General features: G+C 44.2%; 2 protein-coding genes across 2 annotated transcripts in view; one reads left to right on the plus strand and one right to left on the minus strand.

The window, feature by feature from the left end:
* Positions 1-18,511, plus strand: part of mnat1 (MNAT1 component of CDK activating kinase) — a 33,951-nt gene extending 15,440 nt beyond the window's left edge. The window contains exons 7-8 of the mRNA XM_073484375.1: positions 5,538-5,659; positions 18,197-18,511. Coding sequence (XP_073340476.1) covers positions 5,538-5,659; positions 18,197-18,311 — 237 coding nt within the window. The 3' untranslated portion in view covers positions 18,312-18,511. The remainder of the gene's footprint in view (positions 1-5,537; positions 5,660-18,196) is intronic.
* Positions 18,511-22,208, minus strand: trmt5 (tRNA methyltransferase 5). The gene is made up of 5 exons (XM_073484374.1): positions 22,157-22,208; positions 21,419-22,011; positions 20,286-20,410; positions 19,444-20,083; positions 18,511-18,846 (listed from the first exon to the last, which is right to left on the minus strand). The coding sequence occupies exons 1-5, from the start codon at positions 22,162-22,164 to the stop codon at positions 18,785-18,787; spliced, it is 1,428 nt and encodes a 475-aa protein (XP_073340475.1). The 5' UTR covers positions 22,165-22,208; the 3' UTR covers positions 18,511-18,784.
* Positions 22,209-22,259: the final 51 nt, after the last annotated feature.

Here is a 22,259-nt window from a genome sequence, read left to right on the forward strand (position 1 = left end):
GCGAGGGGAGGCACTGAGTGGGCAGCGGCTTTTACACTTGCTACTTGCTGCTCAGTGGGCCACTGGGCAGCCCAAAGCTCTTTATCCATACAGAAGCGCTGGCAGTGCCAGGGCAGAAGGTGGAAGTGAGGCCGCAGGATGGGATGGCACTAGGCTGGCCCCTAACTAGGCGTATTAATTGCATCCCCTATACAATCCCTGCCACTGTTTACCTTTCCATTGTTCCCATTGTCACTTTTATACATTAGTGACGAGGGCCTCACTGCCTCTGGAGCTCTGCTTCAGCTAGTGGTGGCTCCCCAAACCTTTGGGACTCAAGCAAGTGTATCTGTTTGTTTTTGTGTGTGTGTGTGTGTGTGTGTGTGTGTGTGTGTGTGTGTGTGTATATGTGTGTGTATGTATGTGTATGTGAATGTGAATGTGGTGGGGAGGTGCTGATGGAGAGGTTAGTCTCTCAGCGACCTTGATGTGTCCTGCTGAGCTGCAAAGTCAGGAGAGATGGGGGCCTGGAGAGTGCTGATGATCGTGCAGTGTGTGTGTGCAGCACGTGTTTCTGCTGGCATTCTTAGTGGTGACCCATGATTTGAGCCATTGAACAATGAGCTTTTGATCAAAACTGGCATTGTGAGCACCTTCTCCTTGACCAAATAGTTCTTTTTATCTTTAACAAAGATCAAAAGACAAAAGCATAGCAGTAATGGTAGAATAGTGAAATAAAAAAATATCAAATATTGATACATATTGATTCTGAAAATTTGAAACGGTTTCAGTACTAATTTCTGCAGTATCATTACACCAGTACTAGCCACGATTTTTCACTCTCCTCTTCGACAGCAAGTAGACATGTGCACCGCTGAGTGCCTACATAGCCCTCCCTCCTTCAGAAGTAAATTAACTTAGATGCTGTTCTTAACACACAGTACACAAGCTTTGTTTTATTAATCTTTTGATAAAAATCTGAATGAATATATCTGTCTGTATATATGTCAAATTTTACTTGTGGTATTGGATATCAGTATTTTTCAATTTAATATGTCTAAGTTAGAAATTTCCAGTATTTTGACAACTCTATAGTAGAAGTAATCGATGATCATTGGTATATAATAAAATAAACAGTGTTTATTGTAGGACTGCACAGTTCATCAAAATATTGGTGATATGGCCAAGTAAGTCATATTGCAATTACCCTATATAAAAGTAAGTTTTAAGAATTAAGTAAAAAAAATCAAGCTTGTTAATACATTTGTTTCAAAGTCTAGCCGCACCTCTGACAAACACCCCATCCGTCTCTTGTTTTTAATGTGGACTTCGGTGCACTCTGTGCTATGCCTCGGGGGCAGACCTCTCATACCTTGAAAGTAATGTGACTTTTATGAGACCCCTGTCCCATAAAAGTCACACCAAATGTCTGCCATATCACTCTGTCAGATGGGTTAACCCTGTTGCTTTCCCAGATGGTTCTGTTAATATGGACAGCAGAGTTAAGTAACGTGTAACGTGACGGCACATCACGAGCTGAATTCGCCCCCCTCCTCCTCCCGGAGGCGTAGAGTGCTTCACAGTTTCGCAAGCCAGCACACCTGTCCCCTCCACCAACATGAGGACAGGCACCAGTGCCGGCTTTGCTTGACCTTTAAGGATGGTACCACTCCTAGAAACTGAAGCTGGTAGTAGTAGATCACTATCACAATCTGGACCTGGGGTAGGAGGATCATGAGACCAGGAGAAGGAGGACTACTCCCTCTGGCTCGATGGTGATTTCCTCAAATCATCCTCCCCTGCGGTTTTATTAAGATTGATGGCCCCCAGAGTTTCATTTTAGTGTCACAGGGGTATTATACGAGTCTTTAATACCAGTTATACACAAACTTGAAAGCGTCACGAGGGCGCACATAATGTTGTGTAGGTAGTAAGATGGGGCCTCCTTGATGTTAAAAGCAGATGTTTGTGTTGGCTCTTTCAGTGGTGTTGTTCCAATGGCCCCTGGTCCCTAAGACGTTTCTGCTCTGCTGGGCCTGGCTAGAGGTCCCACTCTCTCCCCTTCTGTTGCTTTCCTTCACTGGAGGATTTGGAAAACAACATTCATTCACATGTTGTAATTCACACAAGCTTTTAATAGGACGTGATGAGTTCATGATTGAACGTTTCAGCATTATTATTAGGTGGAGGGCAGAGCAGGCCTGAGAGGGCACAGCTCTGCGTTTGATGGACAGCTTATCCTGTATCAAAGCAGTTTAAAAGGACAATAAATCAATAATTTACACATTTTTTTGGAAATATATTCAGGAGAGCAAAGCCTGTTCTTGTGTATGCATGTCTTATGCTGTGTTTGTCCGTGATGATGTGTCTCTGCCAGTTTTCAAGGTGCCCTTGCAGAGGAATGCAACAGAAATTTCTCCAGACTGGGGGTTGGCTCTGTTCTGTCTGTCGCTTAAAAAATCTGATTTACTGCCCTTTAGCTATCTGCAGCTCCCAATTTGCCGCTCTCTTTCTCCACCACTCCGCCGCTGTAGACTTTTTCTTCTCCTGCTTCTCCCTCCACCCCTTCGTCCCAGTGCGTCTCTTTGATTGGCGCAGTAGGGGAGTTAAACAGTGCTGAAAGTCTGAAAGAAGATGGATGGAGAGACTGAAGGAGTGTGAAAGTGAGGGAGAGTGACTGGGTTTGGGTTGGTTGGTCTGGGTTTCATTAGGCTGTGGTGGGGCGCCACTGTGTTGGATGAGTGGACGGGACAGGATAGGGGATCACTGGCACCTTGGGGTTAAAGGTGGAGTGAAAACCACAGAGAAGCGTTTTTCCAGTGTTTTGTGTTTTAAAAGAAAAATATCCAACAGTCTCAATCTAATGCATTTAATTTTGATGTTTCGCAATTTTTTTTCTAATTATTTTGGATACAGTAGGTGACCAAACATAGATAAATGTAACAGCAAGACTTTGATGGTACGGATATTATTTGATTAATTACATACAAATAAATCACTGAATCATAGAAAAGAACAACGCACGCTATTTTACCAGGTAAAAAAGACTTGCCAAAATACTTCTTGTGTGTGTTGAGCTCATCTCTCTATTTCTTTGCTGGAAAAACCCACTCACTTGGTGTCAATATAGGGCCACCTGCATGTGTAAACCACGGCTGAATGCAACAGGTTCAGACTTGTTCTGTTAAGGTAGATGTGAGTCATTTTGGGAAATGAAACTGCATGATTTGGATGAAATACTTTATATTTTATATTGCAATATTGATAGATGTTGATTGAAGACTCATCTTAAACTCATGACGTAAGGCAAAGTAGAACAGTGATCACTCTTTTTTACTTGTATATTGTGTATAGGGATAGGACAATAAAAGATTTTATCGTGATTGCGATAAAAACACTCACAATGAGCTGAATTCTACTATCAGGATAATCGTGAATCGAGATAACTGTGAATATCCTCACATGAATGACTTGATAAAGCTGTCCATCTTGCTATATGTACAATCCATTTTGGTTTCCTGACTTATTTTGAATTGCATGAGCCTGTCTCCATGGCTTGCACATTGTTTAACCCACAAAACCAAGTTAAATCGGATGCGTGTAATAACATTGTGATATATTACATCTGCTGAAAAATCTGGATAAAATACTCAATCAGGAACTTGTGTTTTTGTGCTAATACAGTGAATTCAATTGTAAATTCTGACATATGAATCTACTTTCGTACATTGATGCTAAAACTGTCTTAACAACCAAAACTCCCAAAAAGTTGCAACATTGCCCACAATGTCCTGATGCAACTAGAGATGTTAAATAGTAAGTCATTCCGCATTAACTGCATTAAATCTCTGACAATAGACAAATTTATGTCAACTAACAGTATATATTTTCAAATTGCCCAACCCTAATGGGAAATGAAGAAGTTGGCACGCTAAAGTTGAAGTTGTAGAGGCACGTTGAAGAAAAGGAAAATGTCCCAAATCCCAAATATGTATTAATATAACATTGTGAGAGTGTAATATGAGTTTTCTTAGTGAGTGTGGTTATTGTTTTGTCTGTCGAACTGTCTTACATGCTGGCCCAGTCAGGCCAATTACCACCATGTTATGTTTGGCAAAGAAACTCTGCATCTATTGCTGTCTCAGTGTGCATCACTTGGTTCTTTTGTAACTTCCAGCTCAGTGTTGGCTGCGTTCTTTCCCTGTAGGCGCGCTTGCATGGGCCAAAGCCTGTGTGAGGGCGGGCAGTCTGAGGCCGCGGGGCACATGTTACTCGTTTAGTTTGGTTTTCATCAGCTCCCCTCTGTGTTCTGTTGTTTATACTCCCCCCACTTCTCTTTTCTTTGCTCTCTCCCTTATCTTTTTATCTTTTCTTTGTCTCTAAGTTTCTTTGCCCCTCTCTAAAATAGTCCGTGTTTGTTTAGACATCATCTTTTTAATTCCAGGTTTGTTTCGTGACTCTGGCTCGTCTTCTGAGTCGCATTACTTTAATGCTGGAGAAAACACTGTGGTGTGACGCTCTGTGGAAATTCCCCTTTGATGGCAGAGCCCCAAATCGAATAATTCTACAGTGTCCTTAAGAGGTATCAGGTTTCTCACTCGATCACCACGGTCAAGACCATTAGGAGCCAGCGTAGCCCGACTGAAATCTCAACTTGGAGTAATTATGCGTCAAAAATAGTTTTTTATAAATCAGACTACAGTTGGCAGTTTGACAGTGCAGATTTTATGATTGTTGGAGGTTCTTCAGTGTAACATTTCCAAGTTAACAATCCTGAGGATTTGCCTAATTTACATTCACATTTACCCACACTGGATCGATGATGTTTTAGGTGAATCCATGGGAAGAGGTTGCAAATAACAATAACAATAACACTTTTTTACACACTTACAATAGCACTGATAGCAGCTATTAGAGCTGGGATGATTCAGTCTATTTAATTGTCAACTTTTAAATGAATTGCCAAATATTTTGAAAATCAATCAATCAGTTTGAGTCATTTTTTCAGGGAAAAAGGCAAGTCAATTTCTTAGAAGGGAATATTTTCTAATTAATTAATCAATCAGTTGCAAAAATACCCAACAGACTTCTCAGCAATCAAAGTAATTGTAAGTTGTAGCCTTTGCAGATAAGAATTTTCCAATGTACACTTACGGAAAAACATTTCCTCTTTAACCTAACCACAGTTCTCCAGTATGATGTTAGTTTCTGCTTAATCAGACTTCCATCAGTCATAGTTGTTGTGTTGCCAACAAAGTGTTGTTGAACACTGAAAACATGCTCAGTCATTGTCCTTGTTAGGTTTCTACATCAGAGCAGCAGTGTGTGTGGAAAAATGAAAAGGTTGTCAGACAAAACTCCCATTTCCAAACCAGTTGGTCAAGAACTGGTGGTTGTTGAAGGTGCAGTTTGATTGACATTAGGCCTTTTCCAAATTGTTTTTTCCGTTTGTGTCATCTTGGTTGTGCCATAACCAGCGTTTCTAGTGCATACTTAACTAAACAATGAAGATTATTGTCCTGTGTTGAATGTTGTCTCTCTGTCTTTTTTTTTTTTAGCGTCAGACGGTGTCTCTCCAAGCTGTGCCCAAGATAGAGGAAGTTCTGTACCACTACAAACCTCTTCCAGTTGAAACGTACGGACCTCAAGTGCCTGAACTGGAGCAGCTGGGCCGACTTGGGTACAAACTTATTACACACTCATGTTCACATGTTCGCTGTAGCCAGGGACGGGGCTATACACTGAGTTTTAATTTCACTTTGAGATGAGACAATTTGTCAAGTTTAATGAGAGAAGAATAAACAATGACGGGTCCATAATTTCTTCCTGGGAAAGAACTGCATAATGTGGTGCCAAGTAGGCTAGAGAGAAAACAGACAAGTTCTTAGACTGTTGAGAATAATAAGTCATACAAAGTAAATAAGCAGCTGTTGAGTTGCATTGAAATTTTACTGAAAGAAAAGCTGTTAGGTAAAAGTTCAGCCAACACGCAACGCACTGATTTACAATAGTAGTTAGTAATGGAATGAAAGGAAGTACATTTACTCAAGTACTCTACTTAAGTACAAGTTTTTGAGGTACTTCCAGTTTTTACAACTTTACACTTCACTATATCTCCGAGGCAGATAGTCTACTTTATTTAACAGGCTGTTTTTCCAAGCTCATGAAAAGATTTCTTTTTAGATTTATGTGGTTCTCACAGGACAGCGTTGCTACAGACATATGATGAACTTATAAATGCAATCCTGTAGATAAAATTACCTAACAGTATATAAAGTAGATAAAACTACCCAACAGTATATAAAGTAGTTAAATTAAGCTTGACCTTAAACATCTACAGCAGTAAAGTGCAATATACACATTAATGCAGCAGTAATATTAAACCTTAAACATCAGATATAACAGTAAAACACTGACAGGGACATTTTTCCTGCATTATGAGTTTACATTTAACTGGTTATACCTACATGCTTTTACTTAAGTACGTTTTTGATTACAGGACTTTTACTTGTAGTGGAGTATTTTCACAGTGTGGTATTAATAGTCTTATTTAAGGAAGGGATCTAAATTTTTCTTCCACTACTGATGGTAGTTAATTAAGATTAATTAATTTAAAAATATACCAACCGAATACCAAATTTATAAGTCTTTCCAGGGACCGTCCTATCAATTTACAGTTCTTTTCTAGGAAAGTATAGGAAACATTGGGATGGGTAAAATAAAGTGGAAAGTGTGATTACCTTTAATCGTGGAGTTTTGTAATTCTCCACAAAGCTACAGTGGTGTTTTGTAAAGGTTTTGATGTAGGGTTAGAAAACTGCTGGAAAGTCTGTCTGCTTGGGAAGCCTGGCTCGTCTCACTTGACTCTCCTCTGATTAACTGAGAGAGAGAAAGCAAATGAGGAGGAGGAGGAAGGCTGAGAGAGAGGGAGAGGGAGTAACAACCATCACCCTGCCACAAGCCGCCACAGTGCCTCTGCAGGAGCGTCCATTAACACACACAGGAAGTGCTTTCCCCGACGGCCCCTTTGGGCCAATCAATCCACGACGCCATTGGTCCAGTCCTCGCCGAATGTAAGCGATCCATCAGACAGCCCAGCGCCCAGCCATCTGCACTGCAGCTAGCTGGCACTAAAGCCTGCCCACACACTGAGAACGGCCCGCTTTTATTGGGTGACAGGAGCAAAACGGGGTCATATTCTTTTTGGGCGAGCTCATTGACTTTCAGCACTGCCTCAGCCTGACAGTAACCTTCAGTTGGCTGAGATGTGTTTGGACATAATGTCAGCATGTTTAGGACAAGGGATTTCTAGTTTATTCTTCTTTTTTCTTCAGACAAAAGTTGCTATTGAGTTTTGTTGCACAATCACTTTTCCCTAATTACCTGGAAAATCACCTACTTAAGTTGAAACATTCTCCTTAAAGGATTGTGGGAGAGTTTAAGCAGAATAACTGGTACTTATTTACATTATGTATTCAGTGAAGTGCTGAGGTCCTACTTCTTTTGGCCAGGCTGATCAATATGCAGATGAAACACATCTCACAATTTTTGCCGCATGCTGGAGCTCAGAGGAGGGAGGAAGAGGAGGGGAGAGGGGGGGCCCGGTGTCAGCAGTTCAGGGGTCCAGGAGGACCGATGCTGGAGAGGAAGGGCTCTGCCACAGAGATAAATGAGGTTCAGTTCAGTGAGGAACACCAGTCCCACTGGTGCAGGCCGCAGGCAGCGACACAGACAGGCCCCTTCAGACAAACCACAACTCCCAAGATGCAACGTGCTGTTAAGTAAAAGCAAGGAATAGTGCTGACACTTCTGCGCAGTTGGCAGTTTGTGATTCAGCTTAAGTTTGAGGTTTTGTGCATGCATGCAGGCTCAGATACACATACGCATGCATACAGACGGTGTCCCTTAAACCTGCTGTACATTTTGTGTCATACACACTCACACTCACCCTCGTTATTGCAGTCCCAGCATTCTGGCCACAATGGAACATGTGTGATGTGGTAAATATCACAAGTGTGTGTGCAATGGGGAGAGAATGCAGACAGCATTGAGAGGGTGAAAAGTGAGTCCCCAGGTGTAGACACTGGACTACAGCCCTGGGTCTATGACCTGTGAAGGGAATATGCCTGAACGTGTGAGGAGATATGGATGTGCCTGAGTGTGGATGAGGTGAAAGGGGCTGCGAGGGGGCAGGTACTTATTTTAAAACAGGGCTGTTTGTCTTGGTCAAGGCCCACGGTGACAGCAGCACCATTGGTGATTTGTCTTGGACACAGCCATCAAGTGAGACTGGAGAGTTGAGCTCACACACCCCCTCCCTGGTGGCCCCCGGGGGCCTCTGGGGCTGGTCTCTTGCACAGGATGTCCAGTTAACACAGGACTGACTGGAGCCGTGCTTTTTTATTTCAACTCAGTCTTTTGCTTGTTTGCCGCTCTCCTTCTCCCTCTGTCTCTGTCTCTGTCTTTTTCGCCTTGTCCCTTTGCCCCCCAAAAAACCGCAGGAGTGCTGCACGGCTGCCAGGAAAAAGAAGGGCCACGCCTCTTTTACTGTCTCTGCCTCTCTGTCAGCTGTACCTGAATAAATATGGGCTGAGCTGAGCGCTTATATTAAAGACAGCTGCCTCAATACTGGAGCAGAGTAAAGGCTGCATGTTCAGGCAACAGGGGCCTCCAAGAAGTGCCCATTCAGCTTCCACCTCAACATCTATCGCCCCCTTCACACACACATACATAACTGAATGCTCCTCCCCTGATGTGCATAGGTGCGTATGATTTGCCACAGAGGATAAGACCCCGACTGTGTGAAGTTTCTATAATAGCAGTATAGAGCTGTCCATCTCATTGACTGGCACATACCCAGAACCATGCGTGAGCCGTAAGAATTATGAGTTTGACTACGAATGTAACATTACAGCCTGTGCTCCAAATGTCCTGCCATGGCTCCTTGCTTTTATGTTGAACAGTAAAAGCCTTTAATAAACAAAATCAAAGTAGAAGTAAATACTGCTTTGGAGGCACAAACAGAAACATATGATGTTTACGTTGACATGGCTGCGATATGAATCCCAGCACACAGAGAACGAAGCGGTAGCTGTTTTAACTCCTGCCTCCTGACGCCGTCCCTGCGCCTGTTGATGGACATAACCTGAATGGAAGCAATTGCATACATATAAACGCACAGCACCAATGAAGAAGTCATGCATTGTAGTCAAACGGGTCTGTGTTAAAGCACACGCTGAAGACCTAAAAGACAAATAGATGTTCTATTTTTGTTTTTGTATGTGTGTTAAGATGAGCATCTTGGTTTGAATTTGTTTTCTACAAGAATGCTTTTTAAGCTCTGGCTGCGTAGGCGATGAAAGACTGACTGGGATGTTGGACAAGGACAAATCATACGGGGGGAAAAATAGGGGAAAGAGAAATTGGCTGCGGAGCGTCGAAAAATTCGACTAAAACCTCAAGTGCTGACAATGAAAGCTAGCCAGAACAGTTGTTTGTGTTGGCACCGGTCGCCCCGAAATTAGCCCATCTCTCTCTGACAGGGGTTGCTCAATGCTCTCCGCCAAATGCCAGTGTGTATAATATTATGAAGTTTTGCCTCCTCCCCCACTCTGCATTGCTTTCTATAATTGGTGGAAAAAGTGAGGTTTTCTGCTGGGAGCGCTTGTCAAGCATCATCTTTTGTCGGCGGGGTGAAGGGGAGCAGCTGAATGAGCATGAGTGTTTAGTCTGGAGCTCGTCTCCTGGGGATGCACTTCTCTGCACGAGGAAGTAGTCCCAGAGCACTTTCTCTCACCAAACAGACAACTAGTAACTAGCTAAAGGGTTAAATAGTGATGGGTAGTTAACTGTGACCTTCAAAACACAAAGCACACCCATTTGTTTTCATCCCCTGGATACCGCCCCAAAGTATTCATGTAAAGTTGCTCTTTTTATGGACATGTACATACACATAGTCACACAGAAGTAATACATAAATCACTTGTGCGCACACACACACACATACGTACTAGCTACGTGTACTTAAAGGACGCCTGCTCACTGTTCTGGTTGGGAGCCAGGGGTTAATGGGTCTTTGAGTGATGCTCTCCTCCTGCCGGTGTTCTTCAGCTTTGCGAGCATCCCTTGGCGTCTGCGTGTTTATATGAATGGAGTGTGTATCTGTTTGTTTGTTTGTGTGTTGGCTTATACTGCATGTTAAGTGCTTTGGTGGGAGGGAGATATCCAGAATAGTCAGTGGTGCCATCACAGCACCCTCAGTTCCTGGCAGCCGGCTTTGCTAGCCTCTCCCTGCCTGGTTGGCCTGACTCCAGGTCTGAGCTCTCCATCTTTCCAGCTCTGGCCTAGCTGGCCAAGAGCACTACCACTGACCCTGGATTTGGCTCCAGGAGTTAGCAGGACCACTAAACATGGTCCATAGAGTACTCTTGAATCCATTTCTGCCATCACTAAATTAGAGTATATGAGGTTTAAATTGCATACAAATCATTCTTTCCTTCCCCTGCTTTCCCCTCTCGCTCTGTGATGAAAGTGCAAGTCAGCCGTGATATTCTTCTTTTTCACTCAATATGCAGAGAACAGCCGCTCCAGGGGAATCTCTAGAAAAACGGCCATGAATAGCTTTTCCAGTTATCCCAGGTTCTGTGATCCCTGCAGGGCGCAGATCTATCTGATGGGCCTGACGGGCCTGGAAGGGCCAGGGGGAGGGATCAGAGGTCACCGACCGTGGGGGACATGAGGTGTAGCACCGGGACGTCAGAGTGCTGAGACTGACAGGAGCAGAGTGATGGCACCTTGGAGAGACGGGTCTCGTATTCTTGGCCTCAAATAGTCACGCACTCTCTCACACACACCACCACAGCTTTGAAGCTTGAAGTTATGAGCTTGAGACTGAGGCGCCGGTTAGCATGACCTCAGATGAACTCCCTCAAGAGCAGTAGTCTTTGATCTACTTTTACTACTATTAGATAATGTCTCAAGGCACATATTTGTCTCTCATTCAGCTAATTAAAATATTCTGTGACGTTGCCAAATAGTACCATTTATGGGAAAATGGTTTATTTGGCTCTTGCGTAACAGAAGGGCTTTCCCTCAAATACTTTGGGGTTGCCACCATAACCAAGACCTAAAGCTGAACCTGGTTTCTCAGATATCTGATATCCTCCATTCTTCCACACTACACGCTCAATGCACGTGCCAGTGTCCTGTGTTACTAGATCCAGCATAGCCAGTAACTATAGAGTTGAATGCAGTGCTTCTCTGACCATTTAAGTGTTTCCATAGCTTGGATCTAAAAGTTTGACTGCGGCTGTGGGGCTCACAGATTTAAAATTTGCATAGCCAAAAGAGAGTGCAGGCATTATTAAAGTGTGGAGGTTCCAGTCCAGCTATTTGACTTGCAAACCTGTCTGTGTCAACTGGATGCACCATCTTTATTCACAGGATATAGCCTCCACCTTGCTTCATTACTCGGCTCCTTGTACTGTAGGAGCTTACTCTCCTCGTTACTAACTAGATCAGAAACAGAGTGGAGTGTGGCCACCATGTGATTCTCCGCCAGCCTCCACCCAGGCCATTATCCCGTCTGTCTCAGTAAACAGACCATTAACAGACAGAGCTGGTGGAGGCCAGATCACTATTGTTTTCCCTCCCATAGATCTGTGCAAATATTGATCTTCTCTTGAAGTATGAGTCAAAATAAGCACGAGCTGTAGTCGAGTGGAGGCTTTTTACTTGTGGGTGAGTCATTTCTGACCCAAAGAGCGGGCGGAAACAGAAGGGAGCATTACAGAATGACAGAGCGGGAGAAACATTTGTCTTGTGTGTATTCTGGTCATCTGAAAGAGGTCCGCTTTTAGTGTTATTGTTTCCCCCTGCGTGGGCCCTGTGCCAGACAGACCAGCAGTCTCCTCCCGAGATAAACCGAGGCCAGGCCAAACCAGGCCGTTGCCAGTGAAGGAGACACCAGCGGGCAGGGAACTCCGAGGATAACACCGTGTCTTTCGCCTCCAGGTTTATTTGTGTCACAGCCTAGTGGCGACGCGGTCGACACCCAGCAGAGGCTGAGGTGATGTCTCCTGACTATTTCAACACACACTGATCTGTGTAGAGGTTTGCAAAGCAGAAGTGTAGAGCTGCTTGCTTTGATTTTAAGTGTGATTGTACTCACAAGTACGTGTACACTCATTTTGTGTAGTTTTTCATACAAACACCAACAGAGCTGAACTCAGCGCCTCTCCCCTGCTCTTCACCCCTGGGGCAAAGGGCCCGACAATGTACAGGGGGATTAGCTGGCTCATTTTCCCCTCTTAAGAGCTGGAGAAAGAAAACAAACTCCCGTCATGTGGGGCTTGGCTGTGGGGACTTGCCACGCACACCTCATGGTAGGAGGTACTTCACTATGATGTATGAATTATCACCCTCCCCCTGCTGTTCCTTTCCCTGCCTTTTTGTTGTGCTCCTTTCCCATCTTTCTCCCTAATTGAAATCCTCTTTGACTCTCCTCAGTGCTTGAGGTGCTTCTGTAACTGATACCTGTGGAGGCAAACCCCCCCTGACCCTCCCGGGAAAACTCTATTCTTTCTCTCTGCATCGGTGCTCTATTCCCAGAATGTTACATCTAACTGTCAAGGCTGCTTTGGGTGTGCCTCGTGCTAGCAGCCATTCACTGAACAGCATATGTCCTCCCATTGTTTACGGCCCCATTTGGTTAACGATGACACTGATGTCATGCCATTATCCTCCCTCTCCAGTCTGGTTTGCCTCCCCCCTCCTCCTCCTTCCTCCATGCTCTCCAGGGGGCAGAGTTATCAAGTAGCAGCTCAGGAGACGAAAGAAAGATGCTCTCTGTATCAAGTGGCTAGCGGTGTGTGTGATGCCGCTCCAAACCCCACGGCTGCTGTGGTTAGGTGTGAAGCCAGTGGCCCCAGCCAGTCAGTCAGCCTCTACTGCCCCCATCAGGTTAGACAGAGGAGGTGCAGGGCCAAGACACAAGAGCCCTGGATGAGTAGTGACAGGTGACGCTTGGGCCAGGAAGTGAATTTGGGCGCAAGTAGCACAATAGGCCTTTATTGTAGGCACCTCCACAATGCTGTCTTTCATAGACACAAAACAAGTGTACCTCTTAGTCATTATCACTAATACCAACGAGCTGCCTTCTTGAGAACAGCTTACAGATTGTCAGTCACTCTACGTCAGAATGTATTTCTATAAGCGTTAATGTCAAGTGTCACCCAAAGCTTCTGTTAACACTCTAAACATGTTCTCCCCTTAACTAAGTGTTAGCGATACCCACCTCCCGTATCCTCCTCTCTTTTGGGATGGAGAGCCTGTCGGTGGTGATGATAAGACACACGATAATGGATAAGGGGTCTGTAGGCTCGTGAGGATATGATGTAACCGCAGTGAGCCCCCCTCGGACACACTCACAGAGTACAACTTGAGATAATCTGGTGGACAGTGGGCCGACTAATGGCTGAAGATCTGTCTCACACACTCGCACGTCCCAGAGGAAGCTGCATTCAATGGAAAAGAGTGTGACCTCTGACCCATGGCGATGAAAGACCGCTGTTGACAGATATAGTATACCTGTGAGAGCCCTCTGTGTTTGGCTTGTCTGCGGGGGTTTTGTTTCTGGACCGCAGCCCGGACCAGTTCACACGTTCTCCGCTGGTAAAATTCTGCTCCATCAGTCCGCCGTATGTATCGATACAAACAGCTCCGCCCTTAGATAAACACGTATTCACACACATGTGAATTGTGTGGACACACACATGGGGGGCATAAGCACACATCGCACATCCACACAATGCACTCAGTGTGCTGTGTCTCTCACAGGGGTACATTTTCTCTCAGGGTAGAGTGTAGGAAGGAGGGGCAGATGGGGTAGCAGTGTTGCGAGTGAAACCGGAGATGCCTGAGGAATGCAGGGGGTGTTTTTGGAGGGCTGGAGTGGAGTTTGGGGGGTGAAGGGGGGTTGACTTGAGGGGTAGGATGGGTGATTAGGGGGTGACAGCTGAGTGCTGACCCTTCTATAATGACAAATCATCTGGCAGGTGTGTGGCTCTGCACCACCCCTCCTGCAGCCCCCATCGTTTCCAAGCCAGAAATCCTCAACCGCTGCCGGAGCGGAGCGTTAAAGGAAGACTTCCGGACATTCACACTGCCATCCAGCAGCCTCATGACTGGCCTTTCAGAAATATGGGGCAGCCTCTGTTCAGATATAGCCTGCCCTGTGCTTGTCAGCTGCCCTCTTGGTGCACTCAACACGCCGGTCTAAGCCCCTTCGCTTTAATAAACATAGCTAATGAGGCTTCTGTCCTTGGAGTGGTCTCAGGTAGTCTAGGTTTTATTGATTGATCTTTGTAGATGTCATTTTTCCCTCCAGTGTTGATTGAACTGAATACAGAGTTTATCTTCCCCAAATGCCTGAAAGTCATAGTACCCTGTTTGGATCATGAATCATGCTGATGACAAGCTGAATCTAAAAAGCCTCTCATCCTTGGGGAAGTAAAAAGAAAAGCTGACCCTGGATCAGTGAGGGTGCTGTGAAAGCGGACAGGTGCCAAGCTGAGGCCAGGTCTCAGGTCAGTGCTTTGAAGGAAAAATGGAAGAGCAGCCAGACTTTATGGATTCTCTCGGAAAACCTCATTGATTCAGATACTGCCTCATGTTTTCTGTTCCATTGAAGTAGTCAGTTTAGCGTCTTTGAACTTGCTGTATGGTAAACAGGAATATCAAGTCTTCATGTGTAAAAGCTGCCAAACCACATACGGTTAACTCTACAGTGAGCGTTGTCTAAGACTGATTCAGATTCCCCCATTGTCCTGTGCTTCTGCTCTGTGGTTTGTATGCTGATTAAGTGCTGAAATAGCCATTGTAGTAATACAGGCCTCTTTTTCTTTTCCATCAAGCCCGGGCTTCTACAGCTCTTCTTAATCCAATTCCAGCCAACACATGGAGTCTAGACAAGAGGCCCAACACAGCCTCCAACTCCGTCTGATATCTGCTGGTTTCCCTTCGGAGTCCCCAAACTCGCTGCTGTTTCCCCTGAAAAACCCAAACACCCTCCTCTCCACAGCAGCAGCATCTCCGATCCAAACACAAAGTGGAGCCGCACATTCTCAGCTGGAAATCACGCAGAACCCGCCGGAACATTTCGCCACTTATCTTTTCACTTTGAATTAGAGATGGGGCCGTGCTGTGTTTTCCAGGCAGCCGGAGTGGGGGAATACTTTCAGGGTCCCGTCAGGAAAAAGTCTGACCGTTATTAGCATTAACAGGAGACATTGCCCAGGTATTCAGAGTTCCAGACCCAAGTGGAAAAATGCTGTTAGCTGTGAACAGTTTTGATCCAACTGCACATGGCTTTTTGAAAGAAATGGGGAATAGCAGATGGTATGCACAGAGGTTGAAAAATAATGCAGGCACTTTAAACCTCCATTATGCTTTTGAGAAAACAAAGATATTCCAAAAGAGGCTGCCCTTGATTCCAAATGTATATTAAAGAAATCCATACTAGAGATGCAGGATAAATATCAGACCGATAAATTACCGTCCTATTGGGAAATGTATATTATCGGCTATTTATCGGTATAGGTGAAATTCTAGCTGATAAATGGAGCTGATAATAATAAGCCAAATTGCAGCCCATTGTGCTCATGACTCGTGACACAACACACAACATGTGTGTATTTAACTGCTACTGATACTGGAGTACATTTATTGCTAGAAAATTACTTTTGCTACTTAAGTACTATTTGTATGAATGACTTTCACTTTTACCAAAGTAATATTTTTGCACGATATCTTTACTTTTACTCAAGTATGACTTTTGGGTACTTTTTTCAACACAGCATAATATATCACTCCTTTGAGTGTGTTTACTAATGGAAAACCCAACATATTCCCATGTGGTAATCACAGTCTGACATGCACGCTATCATACTGTGTCATAGCGTGTCACTCAATTGTCTTCATCACATGCACTCGTCTTTTCCCACTCACCCCCCCCCAAAGCGACATAATGGGCCAGTCCAAAGTGACCCATATTTACCCAATAATACGAGGCTTTGAAAAGACCCAGATCGAGTTGCAGCTAATGCTCCAGTGGGGCCCAGAGAGTGAAAGATGTTACCGGCCGAAACGGCTTGGGTTTCAGGGCCCTGCGAACAAAAGGCAGTCCAGTCCTCAGAGAGAAAGGGAGAGAGAGGGGATGGGGGGGGCGTGGAGAGTGTGAGTGCACGCACTGAAACAGTAGCGTCAGAGGGGTTTGAAGCGTCTGTCTCGGAGGGTAGTGTGTGCGTTGTATCTGGTTTTATGATTGAAGGCAGTGTAAAGAGCCCGCCTGTTTTTGTAGGCGAGTGTGCTGCACTTTTTTTTTTATGTATTTCATGTTGTTGCACGTCTTAGGTGTCGTCAGTCACCTCTTAATGCTTCAGCATCGTCAAGTACAGTCATGTGCGGAGAGTTTATCTTTCAGCTTCACGAACATCTATGGCCGGTCATGTGTATGTACATGTAGGCGGCACAGGAAGATGCGGATACAGCCGCTGAGTTAATGGAGCAGAACTGAACTAACCTCGGGTGTTAGGGGTGAGCAGAGGGCAGACAGGGTTGGTTTAAGAGAAGAGGGTTTGTGATGATACCCAAAGGTGATTTCACCTCATATCCCCCCCCCCCCTTTCTGCTTCCCACCCCCACACCACTCACCCTCTTCCTCCCTCTCCCTTCATGTTCTCTTTTTGCTCTCTCTCTCTCCTTAGGGGCAGGCAGGTATAAAGTTACACAGAGCTCTCAGCTTTCTTGGAAGGAATGACCACATGAGTAGCTTGGGGATTAGATTAGCAGGAAGAGCAGACTTAGCCGGGCTGTAAATAGCCCACTTTTTTCACCATTAAAAAGGCCCAGTACAATATAATCAATAGATAGCACTCATCTGATGCAGGAAGCCATATGAGAAGACCTCCCTCAAGTGCTCTGAAGGACAGGCTACAGCAGCTTGGGCCTAATGAAGTTATTATTAATCACTGGGCCTCCTGTTTTGAACTTGCGTGTTGTTTCTCTAGTGGGTGATGAGTGGTCTTTGTGTGCTGGACCTGATTGACATCTCTCGCTGCTCTTCTTCTCACTTTCACTCTGTATTGTAAGACGAGACAAGGTCATCTTCTGTGATATTCCTGACTGTTTGTGTCGCAGTCATGCTAGCGAGCATGTTTCATTTTTTATTTTCAGCAAAGGGTTTTATTGCTAGCGAACAAAAGCGCCTCGCAGAATCATAAAACACCAAGGCAACATCTGATCTATTCAGCGTGCAGTCCCACCAACACCTTTTTTTCTCGCTGTTCATCTCTCATTCACACACACACCTCAACTCTCTCCGAGCCTCCCCACAGGTGTTGGGTTACTCTGTAAAGCAGCTTGAATGGGCACAGAAATCACAGAAGGCTGTCTGTGCTCTTGATTTCCGTCTCACTTTGAAGTTTCCCCGGCTCACAGGAACAGGGGGCCACAAAGCCAGACTCGTGTGAGGGCTTTAGCCAGGACTATGATTGGGGGGGCGTAGGGGGAGACAGTATTGACAGGCAAGGCTACGTGTTGTCTCAGTTGCTGCGGGACTTTGCTTTTTTAGCTTTGTAGTCAGAAAGCAGTACAGAACATGTGTGCGGGGTTTCTCACCCAATGACCACTTTTTGATGGAGGAAGGATTAAAGTGGGCGAGGACACAGGTTAACCCCCCTATACACACACATCATAAGTAGATGGGCATCTTTCACTGTGGGGACAAGATGTGGAGACTACATTAACAGCTCGACTGTTTTTCTGTCTGTGCGCGAATGTGAAAATAAACACTGACTTTTGGCTTTGCTTAAGAACCTGAAAAGGAGCTTTGGCAGGATACATCTGTAAGCACTTAAAAAATAAAAGACACCCATAATACTTTAATAGAGCCGTGTTGGAGAGGCTTTTAGGCACAAGGTGTTCCAGTGTTAGCGTATGGGTATGTCTGTCTTCGCTGATCTCATCAAAGGGCCAAAGGGTCGCAGAGAGCCAGAAAAAATAACTCGGAGTGTGGATTTAATGAAGAATAAACTTACACTCAAGTTACACTCACAGGAACTACTTTTGAAACCAGCTCTCAGGGCTGCCAGTCAGTCACATTATTTACAAAAACACCTCACTGCTGTTACTGACCAGGGCTCTCTCTGTGTGTTCTCAGGTATCTGAACCACGTGCGGGCTGCCATGCCTCAGGACACAGCTGGAGGATACACCTCAGCTTTGGCGTGTCATCGAGCAGTTCAAGACGCTCTCAGTGGGCTGTTCCTTCTCTAAAGCTGAACACATCCATGGATCAAACTGCACAACAGCCACTGGGTAGAAATGTGACTAAAAGGACTGTAAAAACAACCACGGAGAGGGCAGAAGCTGCGGTGGTGAACAGTGTTCTGACTGTTTTTGGTCAAGATGAATATGTCTTTTTATATCTTTTGTGTTTATTTTATATTTAAATAAATCACAGTGAAACCTGAGAATCCATCCATCATTTTATAGATTTATTTAGAAGTGAAGCAACTTAAGATGTGTGATGTCAATCTCCTATAATAATAGCTCTAATGCATTATTTTATGAACAAAAGGAAGTAATTTATTGACTAAATCTGGGTATGGATTTCTTACAACAAGATGCAACAAAATCTGTGATAAAAGTATCAGTAAAATGCAGTTTATAAAAAAAAAGCAACTAAAATATTTTCTCAACTCAAATGTTTCCTTGCATTCCTTATAGTAACTTGATTGATATGATGATTATGTCGAATCTGTAGCTTCTTCACACTTCTGTCTCTTTGGAGCTGGTTCTTCTGAAGGCTCTGTGGATAAACAATCTGATTAGAATCGAATCATGGACAACTATATTGTCCATTACTTTGGAAAATAGTCTTTGACCCATCTGGTGGTACATTAAAACATTTACACGCAGCACTTACAGCAATAGTGATAGTGTGAATACTTTAAGTTACGACTGCAACAAAATGATTTATCTAATAGTCTGCTGATTATTAAGTAGTAAATCAATATATTGAAATGTCAGAACAATGTAAGACTACCATCACAATCTCCCAGGGCTGAAGACGAAATATTTAAATTACTTGTTATAAACTGAAATTTGAGAAGCTGGAAACATGGCATTTTTAAAATATTATCAAAATAGCAAATTTTTTGTCTACCGATTAATTTTTTTAATTGTGTCAGCTTTACATTAAATAGTAAGATAGAATACAAAACAATCAAGCAGTCAGGACAAAAAAAACTAAGAAACTAAGAATTGAGCAACCCAATTACCTGTAGGATAAATGACTTCTAACTACTTCCTACCAGGTTCCTCAGTAATTCTCCTTATCTTGTTTTCGAAGAGCTGCCAATTTATTGGCAGATTCCTCAGTGTTCTATGAATGAATTCTTCTTACCTGTCTGGTCATGATCCTCGCTGAAGAGGACTTCTTTAGGGACTGTGAATCTCACACACAACATATCCTTGTTGGGCGCTACATTTCGCACAAAATGCACAGAACATTGGTTCTCCAGAGGGAATCCAATGCTGTCAGAAGCCCTCTTCACCACATCGGTCTCAGGGTTGTCATCTTTAGAGAAGCAGTAGCAGTGCACTATGGGTAGGTTCTCATCACAGGGAGGCTCCTGGTGCAACAGGCCCCTGAATGCATCAAGGAACTCCAGAGCCAAAGCAGGCAGGTTCATCACTACATGAATGCCAGCTGTTCCCTTCAGCAGCGCAGGCAGCTCCTGCTTCACAGGTCCCTGGATGAACGCTCGCCCGTCTAAGTTAAAGGTCCTGACTTTCTTCTCCACTTTGTTCAGTTTGCAATTGTGCTGCAGCCATCGGTAGGACTCGGGGTTGAGATCGTTGGCCAAAACCTTGGCGCCTGAGCGAGCTGCTGGGACGGCGAAGGGTCCAACGCCAGCAAACACATCAAACACAGTCTCACCAGGTTTGATGAGCTGCACCACACGCTGGTGCTCTGTGCTCAGCCGAGGGTTCCAGTACACACGAGAGAAATCAAACTCGTAGTTCACCCCATTTTCTTTCACCTGCCACACAGATGAAGGAAATTATATTCACCATCAGCTAATTAACTGAATAAATGTGAATAACATATACAGGCTACAACTTTTGTTGCACAATCCTGTGTTGTATAACGACAAATAAATTGAAGGGCCTTTTGATTAAACTTTATAATGCTATGTGTGTATAAGTAACACAAAATAACAGCACATTTGTGATGTAACTTACTTTGGCGACCATGTTTTCCTCTCCAGCAAGCATCTCCATCTTGAAGTTGCGGTAAGTCGAGTCAATCATGTTTGTCTTATTGACCACGCAGGTAACACCAGGGTTTTTGTCCATGATGACTTGACCTATGATGGAAGCAGCCAACAAAATTAGCATTTAATATAACTTCCTAAATCTGAAATCCTTCCTTGGTTAAACTATGATCCAGAAAATGTATACCTTTATAAGATTTTAAGAATAAAAATAAAAACTTAAAGACTTTACTGTTATATCCGTGTTTATACAGGAAGTTATAATAAAATAATGTAATACAGCTGCAGCTCGTACATTATTGTGTCATTTATGTGCAATTGGTCATCAAGAGGTTTTCTGAAGAAGCTGATAAAAAGTGTTTTAGCCTAAAATGACTGGAAGGCATCGATCAAACATGTCTTACTCTTGATTCACTCACATGACAGTATGTCACAATTGAGGTGATTGGGCTATTTGTTAAGGAAAGACCCGGCACACTGTAATGTTTCAACACTAGAGCTGCACCTGGCTACTATTTCCATTATCTAATTATCTGCCTTTGTTTGTAAAAAAAATGCTACTCACAGTTGCCCAGAGCTCATAATGATGTCTTCAAATAGTTTATTTTTTGCCAACCAACAGTTCAAAACTCAAAGACTCTTCTTTATCTCTTCATAAGAAGCTGGAACCAGCAAATGTTTGACATTTACTTGATAAAGGAAATCAATTATCATAACAGCTGGCAGCTCATTGTCTTTCAAACAACTAATCAATTAATCAACTAATCATTGCAGCTATTCAACACAACCAAATTAATCGTATGACTTTTTATCAGAAGATCGAAACCTTGCACATCAAAGTAACATCGGGGCACAGAGGTGTGCAAACTCTCTTCAACTTTGCATGAAACTTAACTTGTTAAACAACACTATGAGATGTATTTTTCAAAGACACAACTTTGAGACCTTTGCAGTCACTTATAGCAAACACATCGGAATCAGACTTATATAAGGATAGGTGAAGAATTAGAGAAAATAACCCTCATAGATTGATGTAGAAACACAACAATTCTCTGTGTTACTTTGTATTGCAATCCTTCTGTTGCATCATCTGCCTCTCACCTATGAGGTTCTTGTATGGGAGCTGGTGGTCCCTCAGGTTCATGTGTGCGATGTGTCCCACCCGGCTGAACGAAGAGGTCACGTCCTGACCCTGAGGGAGCACAGCCTCCAGAACCTCTTCAGTCTTCAGGTTGTGGTAGGTGAGCTGCAGCTCGTAGTACTGCAGCTCCTCAGAGACACCGAATGACCTCAGAGCCTCGGCCTCAGCCTCACTGAAGGAGGTTGGTGAGGACACTTTGTGGGGGTCCAACAGCACTAAACGAAAGTCACTACTCTCCTCTTTGTCTTGTACCACTCGGGGAATCCCTGGGCGATGAATGGCCGACTTTTTCAGGCTCTTGACCACTTTGTTCAAGACCCCAGTGGGCACCCGTAGAGCTGGGACTGTAATGTTCTGTGTGAAGGCCTCTTTGTCCAGAGAGGTCATACCCCGGACCTCTGCAGGGGGTCGGTACAGTTTAGGCTCCATTATGAGCTTCACAGCAGAGCCAGAACACGCTGAGGCTGGCAGTGTGGCTGCAGACCAGAGGCTCCGGTACACAGCGACGGCTTTTCTTTGAGTTTGTGGAGGCGTCAAGACTCTGGAGAGGAGCCTGCAACAACATCATGCAGCTGTTATGAAGCAGAAAAGTTAAAAACACTTCGTAACTAGCAAATGAGCAAAAACGAGACGATTTAAGGCTGAATTGATAGTTATTTTAGCGATTACTTTCGAGAAAAATCACATTCAGAGCTCACCTCAACATCCTTCGCTCTCCTGCATGCTTGATCTACGTCATCGGCAGGCGACCAGAGCCGACTGTTGATTGGTCAACCGAGGAGACATTCGATCTCCGATTGG

The sequence above is a fragment of the Pagrus major genome, chromosome 16, assembly GCF_040436345.1.
Source record: "Pagrus major chromosome 16, Pma_NU_1.0".
In the NCBI taxonomy this organism is placed as follows: domain Eukaryota; kingdom Metazoa; phylum Chordata; class Actinopteri; order Spariformes; family Sparidae; genus Pagrus; species Pagrus major.

Bases quoted from the DNA above. Each gene is read 5' to 3' on its own strand.
- trmt5 (XM_073484374.1), bottom strand. The intron at 20,411-21,418 runs GTGAGAGGCAGA...CTTCCATCATAG, and splicing joins CCCATACAAGAACCTCATAG to GTCAAGTCATCATGGACAAA. The intron at 20,084-20,285 runs GTAAGTTACATC...TCTGTGTGGCAG, and splicing joins AGGAAAACATGGTCGCCAAA to GTGAAAGAAAATGGGGTGAA.